Source organism: Trichoderma virens, assembly GCF_000170995.1.
Source record: "Trichoderma virens Gv29-8 chromosome Unknown TRIVIscaffold_4, whole genome shotgun sequence".
Taxonomy (NCBI): Eukaryota; Fungi; Ascomycota; class Sordariomycetes; order Hypocreales; family Hypocreaceae; genus Trichoderma; species Trichoderma virens.
Window position 1 is genome coordinate 1,592,156 of NW_014013745.1, and position 21,259 is coordinate 1,613,414.

General features: G+C 51.3%; 6 protein-coding genes across 6 annotated transcripts; 2 read left to right on the top strand and 4 right to left on the bottom strand.

The window, feature by feature from the left end:
* Positions 1-430: 430 nt before the first annotated feature.
* On the bottom strand, positions 431-5,456 carry TRIVIDRAFT_112293 (uncharacterized protein; the record flags this gene model as incomplete). The annotated part of the gene is made up of 4 exons (XM_014103435.2): positions 431-1,104; positions 1,181-1,934; positions 2,045-4,752; positions 4,874-5,456. Coding segments are annotated over 4 exons (4,719 nt in total), but the record flags the coding sequence as incomplete, so codon positions are not given.
* Positions 5,457-8,043: 2,587 nt separating this feature from the next.
* Positions 8,044-11,541, bottom strand: TRIVIDRAFT_30843 (uncharacterized protein; the record flags this gene model as incomplete). Its single annotated transcript, XM_014103436.1, has 5 exons — positions 8,044-8,226; positions 8,365-8,513; positions 8,587-10,222; positions 10,284-11,138; positions 11,281-11,541. 5 exons carry the CDS (start codon positions 11,539-11,541, stop codon positions 8,044-8,046), a joined length of 3,084 nt encoding a protein of 1,027 aa, XP_013958911.1.
* Positions 11,542-14,980: 3,439 nt separating this feature from the next.
* On the bottom strand, positions 14,981-16,263 carry TRIVIDRAFT_215654 (uncharacterized protein; the record flags this gene model as incomplete). The annotated part of the gene is made up of 2 exons (XM_014103437.1): positions 14,981-15,651; positions 15,714-16,263. The coding sequence occupies 2 exons, from the start codon at positions 16,149-16,151 to the stop codon at positions 15,313-15,315; spliced, it is 777 nt and encodes a 258-aa protein (XP_013958912.1).
* A 214-nt stretch (positions 16,264-16,477) lies between these two features.
* Positions 16,478-17,087, top strand: TRIVIDRAFT_30976 (uncharacterized protein; the record flags this gene model as incomplete). The annotated part of the gene is made up of 3 exons (XM_014103438.1): positions 16,478-16,738; positions 16,795-16,962; positions 17,025-17,087. The coding sequence occupies 3 exons, from the start codon at positions 16,478-16,480 to the stop codon at positions 17,085-17,087; spliced, it is 492 nt and encodes a 163-aa protein (XP_013958913.1).
* Positions 17,088-17,689: 602 nt separating this feature from the next.
* On the top strand, positions 17,690-18,397 carry TRIVIDRAFT_29919 (uncharacterized protein; the record flags this gene model as incomplete). Its single annotated transcript, XM_014103439.1, has 5 exons — positions 17,690-17,855; positions 17,948-18,038; positions 18,095-18,119; positions 18,171-18,233; positions 18,293-18,397. 5 exons carry the CDS (start codon positions 17,690-17,692, stop codon positions 18,395-18,397), a joined length of 450 nt encoding a protein of 149 aa, XP_013958914.1.
* Positions 18,398-18,527: 130 nt separating this feature from the next.
* TRIVIDRAFT_30132 (uncharacterized protein) lies at positions 18,528-19,384 on the bottom strand (the record flags this gene model as incomplete). Its single annotated transcript, XM_014103440.1, has 2 exons — positions 18,528-18,784; positions 18,847-19,384. 2 exons carry the CDS (start codon positions 19,382-19,384, stop codon positions 18,528-18,530), a joined length of 795 nt encoding a protein of 264 aa, XP_013958915.1.
* Positions 19,385-21,259: the final 1,875 nt, after the last annotated feature.

Here is a 21,259-nt window from a genome sequence, read left to right on the forward strand (position 1 = left end):
TATCAAGTACCTGTATCTAAGAACAACACCCACCACTACTTGCCAAAGTGGTAATGCACTGAGCATACGACGACACCCTTTGCTCCCTTTTCTCCAATTCAAAGTCATAGTAGTGCATACTATGTACATATAATCGTCAATTCATGCGGCTGATTGCCGTCCCTTCTTGTCCGGTCTCAAGAGGGATCATCATCATCTAAGCTCTATCTACACATTCGGCATGTGTGTATGTGTTTGTGTGTGTTTATGTGTGCCCGTGTGTATACCGTCCCTGCACCTTTTTTTCTTCTTCTTTTCAGCCTGTTTGCTAAAGTCATCTCACATATACCCGCGGTTCACACAAAATGTCTACGTATGTACGCGCCATAGTCGTTTAAACCGTATTCATATCTCATGTTTCCATCCACCGAGTCCTCATTAGGTCATTATTTCAGTCGGTCCGGGAGGCGTTATCACCCTCAAGGTGGATTTCGGCAACCTCGTCTTCATCGTCGCCGCTGGGAGGTCCCGTAGGCACCGTCAGAACATCATCGTGGGCGTCCGCAGGCGATGGTGCTTCCCCGTCCACAAATCCGTTGGCAGAGCCAGCCGATGTCATGTGAGCATCAGCTTCAAACAAGTCTCCTTTAGAGCCACTCCGCTCATCACCAGATGATTCGAATTGCGCATCATCGCTGGGATACTCGGCAGCTGTAGATCCCTCAGCTCCGCTGTTATCGAGCCCGCTAAAGCTCCAGCTCTGTGTCATGTCGAGAGACTTTGGCCCCGCTGCTTGGTAGTTGCTTGGAGCACCCAGACCTTCATCCTCAATGCTACGGATTGCCTCTTCATATGGCGGCAGAGCTCCATCCTGGCTATCGGAAAGAGACTTGATTGTGGTGTGAGTAACGCCGACCTTCAACGGCGTGCCTCGACCAAGGCTGTCGTCGTCGGCGGATTCGCCCTCGTCCTCAGCGGTCGTATCCGTGTTGTACTTTTCAAAAATTTGAGCATATTGCGGTCCTCCCAGGTGGCTACCACCGCTGGTCCGGCGGCGGTAGAAAAGCAGATACGCTGCGCTAGTCACTACCGACGAAGGGTCGGAAACAGCTGAAACGGAAGAATCTAGTGGTTACCAGAAGTTAGCACTTGTCCATCTTTCTCCTTGACTCGAGGTATTCCTCGATATTTCGAGACTTACCATTGTAATTATACCACCGCCCATCGACAAAATTCTTCGCGTACGCGGTGTAGTGACCTCCGCCCAGCCCTCCGTAGTGGTCATCGACTGCAATCAGGTCGTAAATCTCTTCTTTCCCGTCTTCCTTTTGGATGACTCTCGAGGAGAGGTCGAGCCCTTCAATGGGGAAGTCGACTAGCACGTCCAACTTGTCTCGTCGCCATCCAGAGCTGCTGAAACGCTTGAGGTGGCAAATCAAGTAGTCTGGTGACTTCCAGAGATCGAATTTCTTGCTGGCCCTTCGGTGTTCTTTGCATCGTGGGCAGTACCACATGTCTTGCTCCGACAAAACTTCAGCTCTTTCAAACTCGTCCAGACACTCTTCCAGGGTGATGCCTCGAGATCGACGAGTTTGGCGCCGCCTCTGGCTGATCTTAAGGGCCGGGTCGTTTACGGTTTCCAGGTCGACAAAGGTCTTGGCTCCCAGGCTCTCATCCTGCTTCTTTCCAGTGTAGCCAAAAACAGTCTCCCAACCCTCCTCAGTCCAGTCCACTACAAGGCCTTCTTGAAGTCGAATTAATGGACCGCCGTCGGCAACTGCTGGGGGTGTTGGCTCAGAGTTGACGACTGGTGAGCGCTGCGCGTGCTTTCCAGCCCGCATTTGCTTGTCACGACGCTTATTGCCCTTTTTGCCATACGTTTTATGGTTCTTGAACTTCTTCCTTCCACCAGCGAGCTTCTGAGGAGGCCGGTTACCACCGGTGCGGGCCAATTGCTATATGCATCAACACTAGTCAGTAAAGCGAACACTCAAGAGATTATAGAAATGGTGATTTAATTGAGAATTGCGAAATGAAGGCGGGGAAACAGTAAACTTACCCGGACGCCGTGAGGCAAATCATCTTCACTGGACTCGTCCGCCATGCGTGTCTGTACAGACTCTTGTTGAGGGCTCTCATCTTCGTTGCTGCTTTCCTCGTTGCCAGACGCAGTGCTGTTCCAGCTCTCAGGGCTTGGCTGGTCTTCGTCCTCCTTAGCGGGTGGTTCTGGGATACGATCCGCAAGCTTTGGAAGAGTTCTGCTGTTGTCAACATTGGACCAACCGGTCGGAACAGGGCCATCGGCCGTGGCGGCAAAATAGCTCAGCTCAAAGAGACCCTGGAGCTCCGGGTCGAGGAATTCGCCGGGTTGAACAAACTTGGGACGCTGCGTGTTGAATTGACGAAGAAGCTGTGGCTGATTGGGTAGAGGCAGCTCAGGCGGAGGCATGACATTAACATTACTCTGGGCATCTTTCATGGTCACATCTACCAGGTCATCTTCTCCCTCGACGGATGCTGCAACAATCTTAGAGTCTGCAGAAGAGTCGGCATCAGATGCAGTAGTGATGACCATGTCAGCCTCATTAGCGTCTGAACTTTCGGAATTTTGCTGCTGGTGAAACTTTGACCAGGTAGAAAAGGTTGCCACTCTTTCCAATACTTTGCGCACGATAATATCATAGTTTGACGCTTCCTCCCTCGTCAAGACGATGAAGTGCGGAGGAGAAGTGCCTTCAGTCACTTTGCTGGTGCTTTGTGTTCGTCGATGGAGAACCGGCACTACTATTCTTTCATACCTGGGGTCATCCCATTCATCGGCGGGTTCAGGTGGGGTGTCGTCGAGGTCCAACATTGAGCGAGGCTTTTTCTGGTAGCCTTTAGCAGGCCAATTGGTAGGCACTGCCTCCAACTCGTGGAATGTCGCAATATCAGAATTGCCAATCTCTTCTGATACGTCTCCGCTGTTTTCGTAGATTTTGAAGAACTTATCCTTAAATTCTTCAGCACCCATCAGACGATTCACCGGTACACCTGTGCGAATTGATAAGAATGACTTCAGAGTCTCGATCGAGCTATGCTTAGACAGTTCAACCTCAAACTTGACGGGAACATCATTAAGGGGGAAGAATGTAACAGTCTTGGCCCACATGTTCTCAACAGGCAGGGGTAGTGTCAAGTTGTTGAAGGGGTCGAACGTGATGCTGATTTTACCACACACGGGACACTTGAGGGTCGACTTGTACATTCCCGTAAACAAATCAAAAATGACGGAATCATCTCGTTGTCTGGTAATATCCCACACTTTGTCTGCCATCTCCTTGATTGCCGCTGGGTTGTTGATCATGTCATCCGTAGAATCTGGCTTCTCAATGTATGGCTTATTCTTGATACGACTAAGGTCCTCCTGGAGGGCATCGAGAAGGAAGCCGAGAAATTCCTGCGAGTCTTGTTGACCCCAGCCAGCAAAGGTGGAACGAACGCGGCCGACAGTGCTTTTAAAATCTCTAGGGACAACAGAGCCTCTGCCCTCATCATAGATATCTCTCAGTAGTCCATTGTAGGCCATAGCGACTCTTCCGTTGTAGCCTAGGGGATTGGTCTTATTGAGCTCGGCAGAGAACGTCCCTGTCATGAAATATTTCGACAATTCTTCAATGGCGCGGAGGCACTGCAAGGCAGAATTCATGTAGCAAGTATTTCCCAGGTTCTGCAAACCCACAGCGCCAAGGCTCCGGCCATTTCTCTTTTTTTGCATCCTGCCACGAGTGGCGGGTCCATCTGAAGAGCTGGGACTGCTCCGGTTGCTCAAAGACTTGGACAATGAAGTGTTATTGGTCCTCGTGGGTATTGCTTTCTCGAGTGACCGGCTGTTGCAGGTGCTCACCCAGAGGTTCTTGTCGACCATTTCATCAACAACAAGGGTCTCATCAGTCACTAGATCAAAGATCTGGATAGAGGCGGAGCCATTATAGTTGGGGTTTACAGTCTGATCCTCAAGTGTGGATTTCTGTCTGGCATCCTGGACGCTGGCGAACGAAGGAACGTCAAGGAGCAGGTGTGACCAGGAAGAATTTGTTGGCCCATCTGCAGCTTGATCGCGATCAGGAGAGTCGGGCGGCGTTGTTAGTGCAGCCGGAGGTTGAGCAATGTTCGTTCCAAGCTGTTCCGTGTTAACCACGAACAATCGAATCTTGCGGTCGGTCGGAACGCCAGCAAGTCGTTTTATATCCTTGATAAAAGTTTGTGCGTGATATTTGCGGCTTCTGGCCAAGGCGAGGGGAGGGGGGTTGTCGGCTTTGAGGGACTGCTCAATTGGCAGCGGGCTGAGCTCGGACCAAAGGCGATGCACTCGGAAAACAGGGGGATGGAGCTCAAAGACAACTTCAGCCGGGGACTGAGCGTCGGTAGCAATGTTAATGGCCGTTCGGACAATGGGTTTTTGTCCCTCTTCGATACCGTACCAGTCCATGACCATTTTCCAGGCATCCTCGGGGAAGAGCTCAAAATATTCTTGATCAAGGCCAGGCTTGAGGCGAACAAAATCTTCACGGCCAGGCTCTTGAATGACTTGCTCGATGATGTCTGAGTTGTCGACTGGGCCCAATGACACTTCGGTTGTGTCCGCCTTGCCTGAACGTAAAGATAGTGCCTTATCTACCCATGTACGCGATACGAGATAGGCTTTATCGCCCTCCTTTGGCAGATTATCTGCTGAAGCCTTGAGCAGCGTTTCAATTATCTTGACCTGCTCAATGAGTGGGGGAGGGGCAGCTATAGTTGAAAAAAAAAAAAGTCATGCGTTAGTAACCGTGCAATGTAGAGTATTAACCTCCCCAAAGACGAATTTTGTCGTTTTGGTGGAAAGTTTTGTCAAAAATAAACCATGACTTACATCGAACAGAGGTATCGGTGCCGTTGGTCAGCGGTTTGGGATCCGCAACTTCAACAATGTCAACACTCATAGCGCGGGGCAGCTCCGCCGTGGGGTTGGATGAGGATGTCATCTCCACGTCCCCAGTGGTGCTGGCAACATCGCCGTTCTTGTCTGGGATGGTTTCGGGATCCATGCTGGATGCTCGTCGTTTTAGTGGAGAGGATGAACGTTGGGGCAGCTCAGCATCTCCGTTCATAATGGCCCTCTTAGAGATGAGGAAAGGTGACTGGCTCCTGGCGTAGGCCTGCACGGAACCCGCGTCGTCTCCCCCTCGATCGCTGCTATCGACGGAAGGCTCGTGGTAGAAGGACGCGCCGGGAGACGAGGCAATGGACGAAGCGTAGTCGGCCGAGACAAGAGACGAGTTGATGTAGGCTTGGGCCTGGGTCTGAAGGCGCGGGGGCACGCTGGAAGCAGTGACGGAGCCGGCACGGACGTACAGCGGCGCTTCAAGCCCGGAGGCTATGGGCGTGGCGGAAAAGGAGAGAGCGGCGTCGTCGTCGGGCTCGCACGAGGGGATGGCGGTGTCTGGCGATGGAGAGGTCGGGACGTCAAGATCGATCGTCAAGGGACGGGCAAGCTTTCTCTTCTTTGAGGAAGACGTCTTGATAGTGAGCTGCCCGGGCAGCTCTGGGGAGAACGGGGAGAGCGAGTAGTCGAGGGAGGCGATGGGGATGGCCTTGCATCTAGACACAGGACACAGCAGACCGTCGCCTTCGAGGGGTTGACAGAATCAGCCAGACAGAAGAAGCAGGGCCACCGGACATCGGGGCAGTGGAGGCGGGCGGCGTTGTTTCGTGCGAGTAGGCGGTGTTTGACGGCTGTGTGGGGCGTCTTGTCAGCTATTTCTGGACTTTTTTCAGCGGCTCGAAGGGGCAAAAAACGTCACAGGACAAGTACCGCCGCTGTATCTGCGTGTACAGTGCAGTGCCGGGGGGCGGCGCAAGGGCAGCTGAGCCAGAGCAGAGCCAGAGCAGAGCCAGACCGGAACAGAAGCACAACACACAGATACACCGGCCAATACTGTGCTCGATGCAAATGTACCCGACCCGACGCTTGATGCAACACAGCATGAGCTGGTGGATGCTGGACTGGGCATAGCGCAGCATCTTGTGCCGTGGTGCCTGACCTACCTGTGCGAGTGCCTGTAAATCCGCGGCCTGTGCCTGGCGAAATGTGACAGGACAGCAGCCAAGAGGATCAATACGTACGGGGTACGTATGCCTGCGCGTGCCTGCAGGGTCTGCCGCTTCAGCAGGTGAATCAAGCCACAAACAGAAACAAAAGGAAGAGCAGCGAGGGCGAAGAAAAAATACCTAGAAGTGAATCGAAGGAGGAAGAGGAAAGAAAAAAAATTGAGCCGAAGCGAAAGAGGAACAGCGGGATCTGGTTAGGGCCCCGTTTTGTACGTAACCCGGCCGCGAATCGCTAGAGAGAGGGACGGCAGGCGATGGCTGTGAATGGAAAAGATGATGGGAGCGGAAGATACAAATGGAAAGGGAACAGATGATGGAGAGACGGAAATCAAGTCGGGTTGCGAGCAAATACCGGGGCTTTCTGTGATGAATCGATACGAAACGATAGGCCTGAGTGATTCCAGCTTTTGTTTGTGGTTGTGGCCGCTACCAATATTACTCGCAGCCGCCTGACAAGGAGAAACGAAGGAGAAAGGGAAAAAAACTCCATAAGAAATGGGAACCAAGCCACATCGAGATTTCACTGGTTCTAAGGTACTCCCTTCCACTAACTTAAAAAAAAATAAGAGGAAAAAGAGGGCTAATACGTCGCTTCTCTGTACTGTATGTATTACTGCACAGCACTTGTGTGTCTGTACTTTTAGCTGCAGGCAGGGCGAAACAGGCCCACCACACTGGCCCAACAGCCGCCCACTAAAAGTCCCGGGCAAGGGTTCAAGGGAATCCATAATTGAATTGAGTGATCCATCAGCCGGCATGGCCAGCGCACTGAGCCAGCAAAGCGCCTGAACGCTCAACTGCCGTGACTGATTTTGGGTGGCGGACATGTTGTGCCTGGTACATTCATGTAGACGGAAGTACATGCCCTATCTGGAATCTTTCAAGTTGTTTTCCGGGGATGGTGGCAAACGCTTTCGGAATTCTTCCCTTCGATTAGTAAGTGATTGCATCCATCCAGCATCGAGAAACTGCCAAGTATGGAATATGGACAGGTGCCTAGGTGCTAGACTAAGATATAGATGTTTTAGTAATGACAAGAGGCGAAGGAATACCTGGCATCGCGAGGTTACGTGTTGCAGCAGTAGCCACTCCCCATGACGAGAATGTACGCCGCAAGTCCATGTAAGTAAACTCTGAACACTGAGATCATGTTGTCAAGCGCACGCGGCGTCATTCCTCTTGCTCTTCCTACGCAGTATCAACAACTTTTCTTGCATCATAAACTTTACTTTGCATGATACGAGGCTTCCTCGTACTCGTAATTCCAGTGCTGCTAACACTGTGGCGGTTGCTGGCGTCTGCCGGATTCAGAAAGACGGCGTCGGCGGGCTGCTAAATCCACGGAGTATCCGTGCCTAACTGGACTGACTTGGAGAGTACATGTACATATCATCAAACGATTGAGTGGCATGTGCCTGACATAGCAGTTACCACTACTTGAGCCCTTGCTATGATATCTTGGCTCGTTCACAGAGCCTTGTTTCAAGCACTTCGTAATGGCATGGTCTTAAATGGTTGATTTTCTAGCAATACAAGTTCTGTACAACAACATCCTCCGCCCAATATCTCGAGTCTACCACCTATATAGTTGTCTTTTTACCAAGCGAGGCGAGAACCCAATTATAACCAGCAATTGGCTACCTATCTCCAGGCAAAACAGGAACTCAAGCAGCAACTGAACCCCCCAAACCCACCAATCTCTTTCCTTCTTTCTGTCTTTCTTTCTCTCTCCCTCCATACCCCTGGAAACAAGAAAAAGAGGGAGCGAGGGAGAAAAGCTCTAAAATATGTACTTGTAGTTAATGCCCCTCCCAACTCTCCCCAAGGAAATTCCCTTTGCTTGTGCAGCACCAAACATCTATCAGGTTTTCCTTTTTCTTTTTTTGAATAATTGGGAAATCATCATAATTCATCAAAAAACACCGTGGCGTTTCAAAGCTTTGAATCAGCCTCCTCGAACTCGGTAAGCTCCTTAACGGGGCGAGCACCAGAGCTTGCCTGAAGACCAGCCTTGTACTGTCGGCCGTCGGTAATCTCTACTGCCGCGTCTATGGCTGATGCAATGTCGCTAGCTGTTCCCTCAACTTCAGGAGAGGTTTGAGGCAGCCCCAGCTCCTTGGCCTTGGAAAGGAGGGAGGCGCGTTTATCATCGTCAACTGATTGCTCCGCCTTGAGATGCCCTTCCAACGAGTCGAGGCTCGCTCGGCTCTCCTTGGGAACATCGTCCAATCCCAAATTCTTCAGGAGGTCCACAATCTTCAAATCCACTTCGCTGGATCCCCTAGCATACAAGTGAACTGAAAGGCGGGCTCGACTAGTGGAAGATGGGCTAAAGTATTTGTCGAAGAAGCTCAGCATTTCGGCCTTTGTGAGTGGCTTCACGTGGGCAGCATCTTCCTGGGCTAGAGTTTTAAAACACGTTAGCATCCCGCACGGAGTAAACACGGAAGCAACAGAATTAATCGAACCACTTACCTTGCTCAAAGTCATAGTATTCATTAGAAATATGGGCCCAATGTCTTGAAGTCTCTTGATCGAGATTACGCAGCTTTTCGAGTCTCTTGATAACCAAGCTTCGCTTGTGGCCCTCAAACTCAGTATCCGTCATCTTCTGGAGAGTCTCTCCAAATCGGACCAAAAAGGCCTCGATGCGCCTATCCAGGTAATCGGGAGTCCTCTCGCTCTGAATCAAGAAGCGGAAGCCGCAGGTGGTGGCGAAATTCCGGATGCTGGCAAAGACAATGTATCCAAGCTGCTCTTTCGTCCTGAGCTGGTCGAATGCGGGCTCGTGCATCATTTGGTCAATAAGGAGAGTTTTTGCGCGAAGTACTCGGTCGCCCCTGTCGCCAACATATAGCCATGTTTCAACGCAGTGGTTGACGTTTGCGGGGTCTTTCAGCGTCTTCTTGTAGACGTAGTTGGACCCGGCAGGTAAGATGAGCGAACGGATGATGGGCCACTGAGACTTGGGCAAGACGCGGGGCTTCAGATTAGACTCGACCATATCCGTCAGTTTCAGGGCGTCACTCTTATACATGTTTCCGTGTACATAGACCTCGATATGCATCTGGGCCAGCATTTGCTTCTGAAACTGCCGAACGTCATCCGCAGTGACATCTCGTAGTTCTACGGCAAGCTCCTCTACCAGATAGTCACACTCGGCATTGAGCCAAGATGTGTAATCTCCCACTTGCTGATACGAAGACTGGAGCTGCCAATTGTCGTATCCACGAGTAAGACGCTCCTTAACAATAGTAAAGCGAGCGTCTTTGATCGAGATGTCTCTCAGGCTCGCAGTGACCTGCTCAAGAAGAACTGGAAGCTTATCGTTATATCCTGAAATGTCGAGGAACAAGCCTCTAGAATCCATAGATACTGTGTACTCAAGCCCGGCAAGCTCTGCATCGTACGAGTATTCCTCCAATGCATCTCGCACCAGCTCCGTAAACAGTCGGGCCTTGACGCTGCTCTGAGCAGAGGCATAAATGATGGGATTCTTCAGGCTCACAATGACATTCGCCTTGGGAACCCAGAAGGTATCATCCTTCTTCCACCAAGTTCGAGCCTCTGCGTCGTTTCGCAGGATCCGAGGAGACAAAGCGGGCTCTGACACTTCCTTCTTCTCCACCTCGAGCTTGCTGGGAATGAAGTTGTTCTTGTGAGGTAAGTGTAGCTCTGGCAGTCGGTTGTGGCTGGGAATAGCCATGGCACGCCTCCAATCATCCATAAGATCCGCTGGAATCTGTTCACACGAATACTCTGTACCATACCACTTCTCCTTCTTGTCCCAAGTGCCCGGGAAAGTGCGTGACACCACGGAAAGACGAAGATTGTCTGGCTGAATCTTGGACAAGACCTGCTCAATAAGTTTGGAGTCAAAGGCACGCAGGCGGCTGTGGGCACTCAACAGCCACTCTCGCGGCAAAGGCTTTTGCATCACAGAACTGACTCTGCTGGTAAACCGGCTAGCTGGAGTCTTTTGTCTGAACTTGAAGTCCACGTCGGCCATGCCCTTTTGCTCCTGGAAAATCCATTCCTGAGGAGGAGCCTCGCGCAGGAGAGCTATGTACTGGAAAAAGATGTTGATAATTTGAGGGTATACTTTAAGGCCCTATAGCATCAAGTTGTTAGAAATTACCAATCAATCACTCAAGGCGCGGATCTAAGCTTACCTCTTCAGTCAGTCGGATCTGGACTTCAAAGACACCTGGCGTGCCGGGGCAGATTGGGTAAGCGCCGGCAGATAGGCTATTAGCCCAGCCCTTGTTTTTGATATATGACATGATACTGCCGGGTCCCTCATGGCCAATGAGGTGAGAGCAATATCGACTAGGTTGGGACTCGTACAAGTGCTCCTCGTCAATGAAGGGGAAGCACAGGTTCAGCTCCCTGGTGTCCATGACTGGCTTTGCGAACCACTGAATACCGATGTCGCTCTCTCGGAATGGAAGCTCATCTGTCCATCTGTTGGGGGCTAGATTCTTGTTGGCAATGCCAGAGAAGAACTCGACTGTCCATTTCTGGAGCACATCAAGAGGCTCTCGACCCAAGATGACGAGCTTCATACGATTGGCCGAGTAGTGCTTAGCATGAAACTCGATGAATTTGTCTCTGACATTGACCCCACTGGCTTCAGGGAGAGTCTTGAGCACCTCTAGATTGCCAGTGGAAAAGTGGCAGTAAGGGTGCTTAGGGTTTGACAGAGACTTGTCGAGCTGGTGCAAGCGCCAAGTGTCATTTTGCAGATTCTTCTTGTTCTCCGAGTCAACAGCTTTAAGCTCCCTGTCCAAGGTGCTGGACAAAAAGAGCGGCTCTATAAAGAACTGCGCAAAGCGATCGAGGGCCTCACGGAGTGGCGAGGGATTGGTATCTGACGGGTCTTGGTCATTGGCCGGTTTGGCAGCGACGTCGAAGTAGTAGTTGGTCGATGTGGCGGCTGTATACGCATTGGAGCTGCCGGAGTTGGCAGAGAGGTATTGGCTGTACTCATTCTCGATGGGGAACTTCTTCGTGCCCATGAACAGGAGCTGCAATGGCGCTAGTATTAGCCAGGGTTTTGAATCGCGGAAAGCACAATTGGTAGAATACGGCGGTTGCAGTGTAGGAAGAGAACCCGAGAGAATACAATCAAGTCCAGGGGAAAGCAAGAAGAAAAGAGATGCGACTTACATGCTCAACGGCGTGTGCCATGCCCGGCATTCCATCCTCATCACTGAAGTTGCCCACATTGACGTCAAGGGCGGCGCTGGCCTTGTCCGTCTCGGGATCGTGAACCAGCAGAGCCTCGAGCTCGTTGTCCAGGCGTACGACCCGGTAATCGCGGTCGTCCAGCGAGGGCTTTTCCAGGCTGTCGGTCAGGACGACAACGGGCGATTGGCGACTGGGGCCTTGGGCCTCAGCCTTGGCCGGCGCCGGCACATGCTGCTGCATTGCGGGGGTTTGTGTGGTGCGGCGTGCGAATTTCAAGAGTCCAGTGTCCAATGTCCAGAGCCAGAGTATCAACGGACGCGGCAGCGATGAATAGGCACAGACAAGCCTCGGAAAGGAGAGAGAGGATGCTCAGCCCGGGGAACTAAAGGATCGTATGGGTGATGTTTTTTGGAGGTGGCGGCTGTAGGCTGACTGATCGAGACCCGGTGCGGTGTGAGGCTCGCAGTTTGCTATTAGTGGGGGTGCGCCACCAGGTTTAGGTGCCGGGCGGTTTCGACAAAAAGAGGATCGGGAAAATCACCGATATGGAGCTGCCTGCAGTCGGCTAGAGGTCGTGTTTCAGCGGCTGTTTCTTAGGATCGATCGAGATGCAGCAGCGGGAGGAGAAGGAGGAGAATAAATAGTGCTGTATATCTAGTACGAGTAATGGCAGCAGGAAAAGAAGAAGCAAAAATGACAAAGAAGCGACGAACGTCTTTGGCAAAAAGTTGAACACATGTAATCACTATTGAACAGGGGAGGCAACTGCTTTGAACGAGTCCTGTATACCGAGGCAATGGGGGCGTGTGCTCTGAGATGGCAGAAGCTGCTCTGCTGATTGCGTACTTTGTCAGATGCCTGGAACACCCTGTACGAGTATTATGGCCTATCCAAAGCGGGCTGCTGAGAAGCCTGCTTACACGACCGATTTGAAGGTGAAAGAAGCTGCTGTTCAAACCTCGTCCCTCAAGGTCCCCCTTTGCTGCCATGAGGCGGAGAAAGTCGGAGAGACTTCTTACACTCAAAAGTATTTGCTTCCCTTTGAGCCACCAAGCTGGCTGTGTTACATACGAGTACTGTACGATGTTTTGTGGAGGCTAATCTCATTGAACTGTCACTGTACATGTTGTTTACAATCTCACAAATTGCTGCGCAATTTGCAGCTGATCTAACGAGCGGCTGACCCGTGATCTTGCAAGCATTCTGCAGACTGGGCAGCTATGCTTTTACTGGCTTGGTATTCTCCAAGCAAAGATGCTGTTTCTGGCCTCCTAGCATGGAAGCTGATCCTAAGATGAAGCCAAGGGGGATGCTAAAATGCTGCCATTATGCACAAGGTGGCATTTGTTGACCACAAATCATGGGGCCAGCAGGTCGAATGCCGCCGTTGTTTGTTGGGGCCGTGCTTCGGGAGGTGGTGACACAACTGTCATTGGCTCTGCAGGGTCAGTCCTGGCAGTCTAAGATGCACCGCAAAGGAGACGTGAAAAGCCGCTCGCCAACCCGGAGCTTCTGTGTGATCCTGCAAGGGGTGTGGGGAGCGAGTGGTGTTCCCCGTCTCGTTTCCACCGTCTTGGGTGCGGATTCGCAGTGGGTATGATTTCTCGACCAAAGCTCTCACTAGTCTCCTGGTCGTACTCGTACATACTCGTAGAAGATGACCAAGGCTAAAGAGCAGAGATTGTCGCTGGCCTCAGCGTGAATTTGTACTTGGCAACTCCTGCTTATGAGCAAACATTGGGTCGGACATCCATGGCATGATGACAGCTGGGGGCTCGTCCAACTGCAGAGCTTTGACTAGACGCCGAGGATTCCCTCGGCAGGTCGCCCGCAGTCTTCCCCAAATGCGAGTACGGGTATGTCTGCTTGGACTCCGTCAAGAGGGGCGCGCTAAACACAGAGGTCAGGGTTGCGATCTGATCTGCTTACTCCGTACTTGGGTCAGTGAGCTTAGGCCATGGCCATGCATGAGTCTAACAGAGGCCTATTTGACACGTCAACGATGCCATGGACTGCGAGGGAGCCACCAGCCCATCAGGGTTGTCGAGCCGAACAACGGCAGTCGTAGGAGATTCCTTGATCAACGCGGGTTTCGTCTGTTGTGCCCGCAGCTCCACAGCCAGCGGGCAATGCTTGGAACGAAGCCGAGTCAAGGGCTCATGTGCCATACCCACCAGCACCAAGTCTAGGAGCTTCCGCGACGTTGATCGTGTGCTCACTCGCTTCTCGGCTGCCGCACAGTAACACCGTCAACCTTTGGCACACGGGCGACTGAAGCTTTGTGCATGCTAAAGAAGCTCCATTTCTCATTAGCACTATTGGCTTCGCCTCGCAGACAAGCGACCTGGCTAGGCGCTGTGGTGGTGCCAGAATCCGCTCTTCCATACCTAAAGCCTGTGTATATAGCGGGGAAGTGAGAGGAGGCAATTAGTAAATATTGACCGTCAGTTGGACCTGGGGCAATTCGCCAGAGTCGCGAATGCAGTCCGTATGCAAGTAATATGTGCGGAATCCTCCTGCGGGCGGCTTTGTGGTCCGGTTCGGCGCTTGAAGTTGGCGGCAGCGTACGGCAAAGGATTCTAGACACCGCAGATGGCCTGTTAGGATCACACACACACACACACACACACACACATCCAAGGTGCAAAACGATGAGGGTTGTATCAGATAGGGTGCTGAGTTTCCCTTCTGTGGCGGTCCCGTCCCGTGTATTGGCCGTATTCCTTCAAACAGGGTTGCAGAGTGTCGTTTGGTAGCCGAAAGAAAGCGGAGGGAGCGACTACCTGGTACCTATCCAGCATCCCGTATCCCAACCTAAAGTTACTGCAGCGCAGCACTTGTTGCTACTATACCTAATATTATATGATAGGAGAAGGTAGCGATAGCAGCAACTTAGTACCACTTAAAGAAGCACTGCAAGTTAGTAGATAAAGGGCACAAAGGCACTTCCGGTGCATCTCGCAGGTATGATGCTTCACCTGCATGTAGTCGCCCGGGTTGTTGGATAGCAAAGTTAGACTGTCAGATAGCCTTTTGACTCCTAAAGCTAATCGCCAACTTGCAGCTAACGTCTCCCTGTACTAGAATGTTGGAGACACCAGGATTGGATATACTGCGCTATTTGCGATGCGTCAGTTGAGATAACAAGAATCCTGGCTCCTCGATACATGTAGACTTACTTCGCTCCATAGCCTGGGACAGAGCTGTATCTCGCTTGACGGATGCTTTCTTCATAAGTATTCTTGTGGAGGCTATGGTACGCATTTCTGGCGTTTGCTAATAGTGAATGGTCAAAAAGGCTGCGACGTGCAGCAGTGACGGTGAAAGTGTTAGCAACGGAAGATATCATAAATTACTCATCGATCTCGTATTGACATGCATGGATGTATGTATGTGATAAAGGAAATGGCGTTTCAACCCCGCGATTGGATCTTGTCTCCCGCCAAGATTGCATGGGAATTACGATAGCATGGTGATATCCTCTGCAGGCCAGCTTCAGCTATACGCCCATGCTCGTAATGACATTCATTACCTTCTGCTGCAATCGGAAGTGCGGCGTACAATTAATTGACTGCATGTTATCCTGGTCTCACAATTACAGGTACCTAGGTAGAGTCACCATGGATAGAGCACGTCCACATGGACCTCACCATTGCTATCTACATATGAATATAATGTTGCGTAATTTAGGTAGTTTTTAATTTTGGTACTTAATATTGCTATGCTATGTGACCGGGAATGTTACCCAAGGCCTTTGTTCATTGTTCGTTTGCGCATCTACATGATGGCGTTGTGTCCGTACGACAGACCAGAGCTTCTAATACGAAGTAATAAATAAAATGATGCGAGCTGCTGAAGCAAGCATTCGTCTATAAGCGGATCGGGTATAAGTTGGAGAGGCAATCCTCTTGCAGTCATGGAAATTACGTGTCCCCATGGGAAAAGAATGCGTATAAGCAATACAATGGAAACAAAAGTTTTCACCGATATTGGGCCAAAAGGCAAAATCGTTCATCTCCTGGAAGCACCCTTGGGACAATTGGCTGCCTTGTGTCCAGGCTGCTTACAGATGTAGCAGGCGGAAGAAGCTGGGCCACCAGCGCCTCCAGAAGATATAGAAGAGATGTTATTCAGTCGGACCTCCTTCTTCTTTCGCTTCTCACGGAAATCTTTCGCCTTTTGGGATTCCTCGCTGAATCTCGGCCTTGACCGCGACTGGGATCCGCTCGAACCATCTCCAGAATCTAACCGTCTACTCTTGCGCTTCGGGTTTGCATCGTCGTCATCGTCATCGTCATCGTCACTAGATGATTCCTCATCTGGTCGGTCGTCTTTACCAGAGCTAGGCTTCTGCTAAATGTCAGCCAAGGGACAAAGTATACTCTAGACTGTAATGAAGAGGTTGAACATGCCTGATTCTCGACTACCTTGGGTTTCCGTGTCGAGGTCCGCCCACTCTGAGGGGCATCCTCGCCGCCAGACTCGTTGGATGAATCTATATCTCCATAGCCCACATAAACAATGTTCAGGGAGGGTTCTGAAGGTTTGCCAGCATTCAATTTGTCCAACTTTGTGTTCAAAACCCAATGCGCGCCAGTCGCAGTGTGTTGGGCTAGCGCTGCCTGTCGTTTCGCCTCCTGGTCCTCGAGAGCTGCTTTAATAGATGCCTGATCTATCAACGCGCTGACTCGTTCTTCCGCAGCTTTGCTCGCTGAATGCCTCAGCTTTCGTTTTTTTGAACTCTGGGAGCTGTCGTCTGATTGTGGCGATGGGGCTGATGCAACAGCTCGCTGCATAAACTTCATTGTTAGGAGTCTCGAAGAGACCCCTTTGGGCGTTTCTGAAGCCATATTCGTGAAGAAGCTCTCTGGCGGATGTTGTTAACCAGTGGCTAATTGTACTTCTTCTGCGAAGCGAGTTGTGTTGCAGACAGTCTGTCTGTGCTGAACAGTTTCTGATTTTCTCTTAACTCTGCAGCAGAGCCAAAGAAAAAAAAGTTACTGGTTGATATCTTAGCTTGTCGCGAGAACGTGCGCCTGCAGCGAGTATCCGCAGACCCCGGACAATACTTGTTCCGGTGCTTGTTCAACCCACCTCCAGATCCAACCTCAACTCAAGACAAGTGCTGCTCGGCTTCGAGTCCAGATCACACAATCCCATCGCAAACGTCGCAGCCATGGCCTCGTCCCAATTGCGAGCGGTTCAAGCGCTGACGCGCAACCTGCGCGTCTCGAGCCGATCATTCGCCACCTCTGCCCGCCGACTCGAGGCATCTGCGCCTGTTACTGGCACGAGCGAAACGGCCGCTGTCCTTGAGACCGATTCAAAAGCCATCGGCCAAGCCCCCAACCGTGGAGCTGTCTGGTCTCGAAACCAGAAGCCTCGATCAATCGCCATGACCGGTCCTCGATTCGAACAGACCGACTTTAGCCTTCAGGTACAAGCGCCGAGTGGTATTTGCGATGCGAGGACAGAGTATTGATATGATTGCAGCCCCAACCTTATTCGGCTATGGAATTGGTCCACAAGGTGCCTGTTACATGGACTCACGACAAGATTGTATCATGCGATGGCGGCGGCGGTCCTGCTGGCCACCCCAGGATCTTCATCAACACCGACAAGCCCGAAATTGCCTCCTGCAACTACTGCGGCACCCCCTTCGTACGCCTGACTGCTCAATACTAGGCCAATGGGACACTGGGGAAATGCTAACAAGTGAATAGGCCAACGAGCACCACCGAAAACACCTTGAATCCCTACCCGAGACCTCCTACCCCCTAAAATAGACTTCTTCAGCGAGGCGGGAATCTGGGTTATTGAGCTGCTGGGCATAGACAGGCCTTGGGTCGGTTCACAAGTTATTTTGTACTAGTCATGAAGAGTTAAAATGAAGAAAAATAAGAAGCCATCATATTGTACATAAAACGAAGGCGTTGTGAAGGCACACTACACTTTCAGTCTACTATAGTATATGGATTGAGTGTGTTATGACTGATGCAATTGTGGTGATGTTTATTTCGGCTTGCCTCGTGTATTCCACCATTGAATGATTTAAAATTACTATGGCATCCTCTCTTGGCGCAATTTTCCCTTGATGAACAGAAGGCAAATGTCACAATCTCAGTCCAGTTCTGTACTTCAAGGTTTGTACACACATGCGCCCAAAAACCACTAACCCCACTAAACCAGCGAGGTTGCAGCTCCAAGTCTCCACCTCACACATCATCGAAATCACAGAATGCCTCAGCATCTCAACGACCTCACAACTGTTTTCCTTATTTTACTGTTTATGATATCTTTCTTTCCTAACGCATTCCACTTCATTTGGACTCTCCCTCTCAGCTACATCTTCTCAAGCCCGTCCACACCTGCAGATTCCATCGCTACAATGACTTGGTTCCAGAAGCAAATCTCACTGCCGGCTAGGTCGCGCGGCTCTTATCTCATCACGGATCAGATTGTATCTGCACTGCCTGAGATTCAGGAATACAAAATTGGCTTGTTGAATTTATTTGTTCAGCATACGAGCTGTGCTCTTAGCTTGAATGAGAACTGTGTGTTTTTCTCTCCTCGCCTTTTCAGCTCTACTGCAATTTGCATGGTGAGGTGGCTGTGTGCGACGAAGTCTGACGTGTTGGATTCTTAGGGGACGAGGATGTTAGAGCGGACATGAGTGATGCTCTTGATCGTATTGCACCTGAAGCCGGTGCCAAGGGAGAGGCGTTGTATCGCCATGAGTAAGTAGCATCGATATTGGCTTGATGAGATCTTGCACTAATACCATCATGAACAGCGCTGAAGGTCCTGACGACATGCCGGTTAGTTTCAGTCATGAATAGGTAACAAGACAGAGATCTAACCTCAAGTAGGCACACATCAAATCAGCACTCATCGGTGCTAGCGTCACTATTCCAATCAAGGACGGCAGACTAGTAAGTTGACAAAACCTTGCCCCGTTTCACAAAGCCTGCCCGACTAACGTTTTCACAAGGCGACCGGAACATGGCAGGGAATCTGGTACCTGGAGTTTAGGACAAGCAAACATCGGCGTAACATAATAGCAACCATTCAGGGAGACAAGGGAGAAAAGGCATGAAAAAAGTCTATGAGATTTCGGAAGTCTGCATGGAAATAGACAGCCCGGAACTTTCGAAAATTGTACAGTCATTTTACCTATACGCCAAACACCATCGCCATGTTTTTTTCCAATATGCCAGTCACCTTGATTAATGCGTCCCATTCTCCTCAACCATATCCGTATCATCCCCCGCCAAGACCTTGGGTTTGGGCACATATCCATCAGGGGCACCTGAGCCAGGGGTTGCGGCAACAACATCTCCATTCTCATCGACGAACTCAAAGTTGTATCGGCTGAGGAGGTGAGGGATGGCAGACAGCTGAGGCCCATATCTAGCGGTGTTGTCGTAGAGCTCGAATAACGGGACGGCAAGGAGCTTCATGTTTTTGGGCACGCTGAGCACTTCTTTGCGAAAGGGGAAACGTTAACATGTGTGACAACCTGCTCGGAGAAAAGATGGAACCTACTACTCTTGGGCAGCTGAATAAAATAAAACTTCTTGCACTCCTTGGGCCGTGTAACGTGCGCAGGGATAAAGGGATACATGAAAGTCTCGAAGTTTGGTCTCCAAAACTGCGCGAGACACTCACCAACCTCCCAGTCACCGGCCTCCTCACCTTCGCCCAATCGGCCCACCGGCGCAAGCCTTTCGTCCAGCCGAGCTTTGAACCCTTCCACCTCGTCGTCTTCTGGCCGCAGGTAGTCTCCAGGGAGCTTGAAGAACGCGTTTGCGATCTGCAGCATCAGGATATGGGGGTGGTTGTGCTCGTGGCACACCAGGATGCCTTCACAGGTGCGGCGCATGCCATGTTCACTGAAATGTTCTTCCAGGCGCTTCAGACGGGCGATTACAGACGGATCCTCCTCTGGCTGGGTCTCCTTGACACCAAATGTGTAGTTGGATAACGGATACAGCGTAACCTTCTCGGGCTGTTTGGCATTGAACGGCAGCGGGATGATGGGTGGAGACCCCGATTGCAGGGCCGAGGTCGGAATGGTTGACATGCTGGGAATATCGCCGCAATGGAGTGGAAGAGTGTGAAGTAATTCCGTGTCCGTCGGATTCCCTGCTCGATGGGATTTAGTGAAAGATGTTGATGGCCAAAGGGGACATCAGCGAGAGCGACCACGCGCAGCCGGCACGGTCCACAACATGGCGAGGCTATGGGCAGAATTTCGGAACCTTGTCAGGAATGTCCAAGACGGGGAAAGCGGTGTGAGCTATCGGTGAGGCACGTCAAGCACTAGCCACCCTAGCCACAGCCCCGGAGCCGCTGTAGATACGAGGCATTGTCATGTGCTCTCAAGTGTGGGCTCTGCGATTCTGGTTATTACAGGGCAATCAGAGGCCCATGAGACATAGGTCGCTTGCTGGATTTCAGGGTCTGAAGCTTTGATGCAGCTGCCGATGGTGGCGATCAGCACTGAACCCACAGCAGTCTCAGGTACAACGATCGCTGGCCATCAGCCACACAGCATTGAACCTACGAGTACATTCTCGGCCTCGAATCCGAATCCGTGTGGTTGCAAACGGTTGAGTTAATAAATCCCGGTAGTGTCGCATCCGCTCACATGCCTGCCGCTCGAGACTGCCGAGACTGCAAGCATTGAATGGCGATTTTAGTTATTCTTAGAGGTTATCTAGGAGTGTCCCGTATCTTATCCTGATTCCCATTATACAAAGCCGATGGCGTAAGTGACACCATATTTGTCCAGTAGACAAGCTTGGTTCGGTAGCGGCACGACAATTGTTGCAACGCCATGTGCCTACTAAGTTGCATTGAGTGTGAGACACTAATATTCCATTGAACGGATACGCACATATGCGGGCCACAGGATCAGCAAGCCGTGGGTGGCCGTCATTCGCCCTATTTAGCAAGTCTGGCGTCGTATTCCAAGCTCACAAAGTGGTATCTACTACTAAGGCATGAGTAAGTTCAAAGGCTGGGCATACGGCACACAAAGAAACAAATCATGTTTGTACGCATCCAAGAGGCTCCGCAAAGCAGCCAAGCCAGCACCACAGGCACACCGGCCAGGCTGGGTGGCTTCACAAAGCTCCATGGTTGTCCGCGTGCTGCCGGGATAGAGGAGAGATGATAGATGAGGGGTTGCCGCCTCACCGAACCAACAGGGGAGATCTGCAGCATGATGCATGAGCAGCACCCTAACCCCCTCTGTATCCCACGCTTGCCCACGCCTGCCCACGCTCCTCAGGCCTTGTTGGGGGCACGGAGGGCTTGGCTCAGGTCTCTGTTGGGTCTGGAAGCAACCTGGAATATCCGGGGCCCGAAAAGGTGGTCTGCCACATCCAGACATGCCGGGCAGCTCCATTGCCAGAGTCTTGGAAGGGGTCACCAGAACCAAGGCTTTTTCCCTTCCACTGCAGACGGTGGGCACCTGCAGGCGGCAATGCTGATTTGCTGCTGCTCAGGGTTTCCGTTTATTCCATCTTATCGTGGCAGGACACGGAAGCGCTCAAGTCGCTCCAACGGCGCGGCGTGGTTGGTGCGATGTCTCGACGATATCCGATTGAATTGCCAACCTAGTATCTGCCTAGCGTAAGCCCCCTCAAATCAACGGATCAAAACGCCCAACCTCGCCCTGCTCTTTCGGAAGCCAAACCTTGCAGACAGTGTCGATTACCATGAGACGAGGGTTTAAATGATATCCTGGATCGGCGCAATGAAGAAATCTCGGGGTGCATGATGAAAAATCGCAATAATAATAGCCCTTTCTTGCCTGGATAGAGAGAGGTCACGGGCAGGCCAGAGGGTGGGGGGAAGAGCCCGCGCTATGTAAATGCCCATACATGTAGTTAACCCACTTGTTCGCTGCCCGGATCTACATAGACCTGGCTGTGCTTTTCAATCTCGTCTC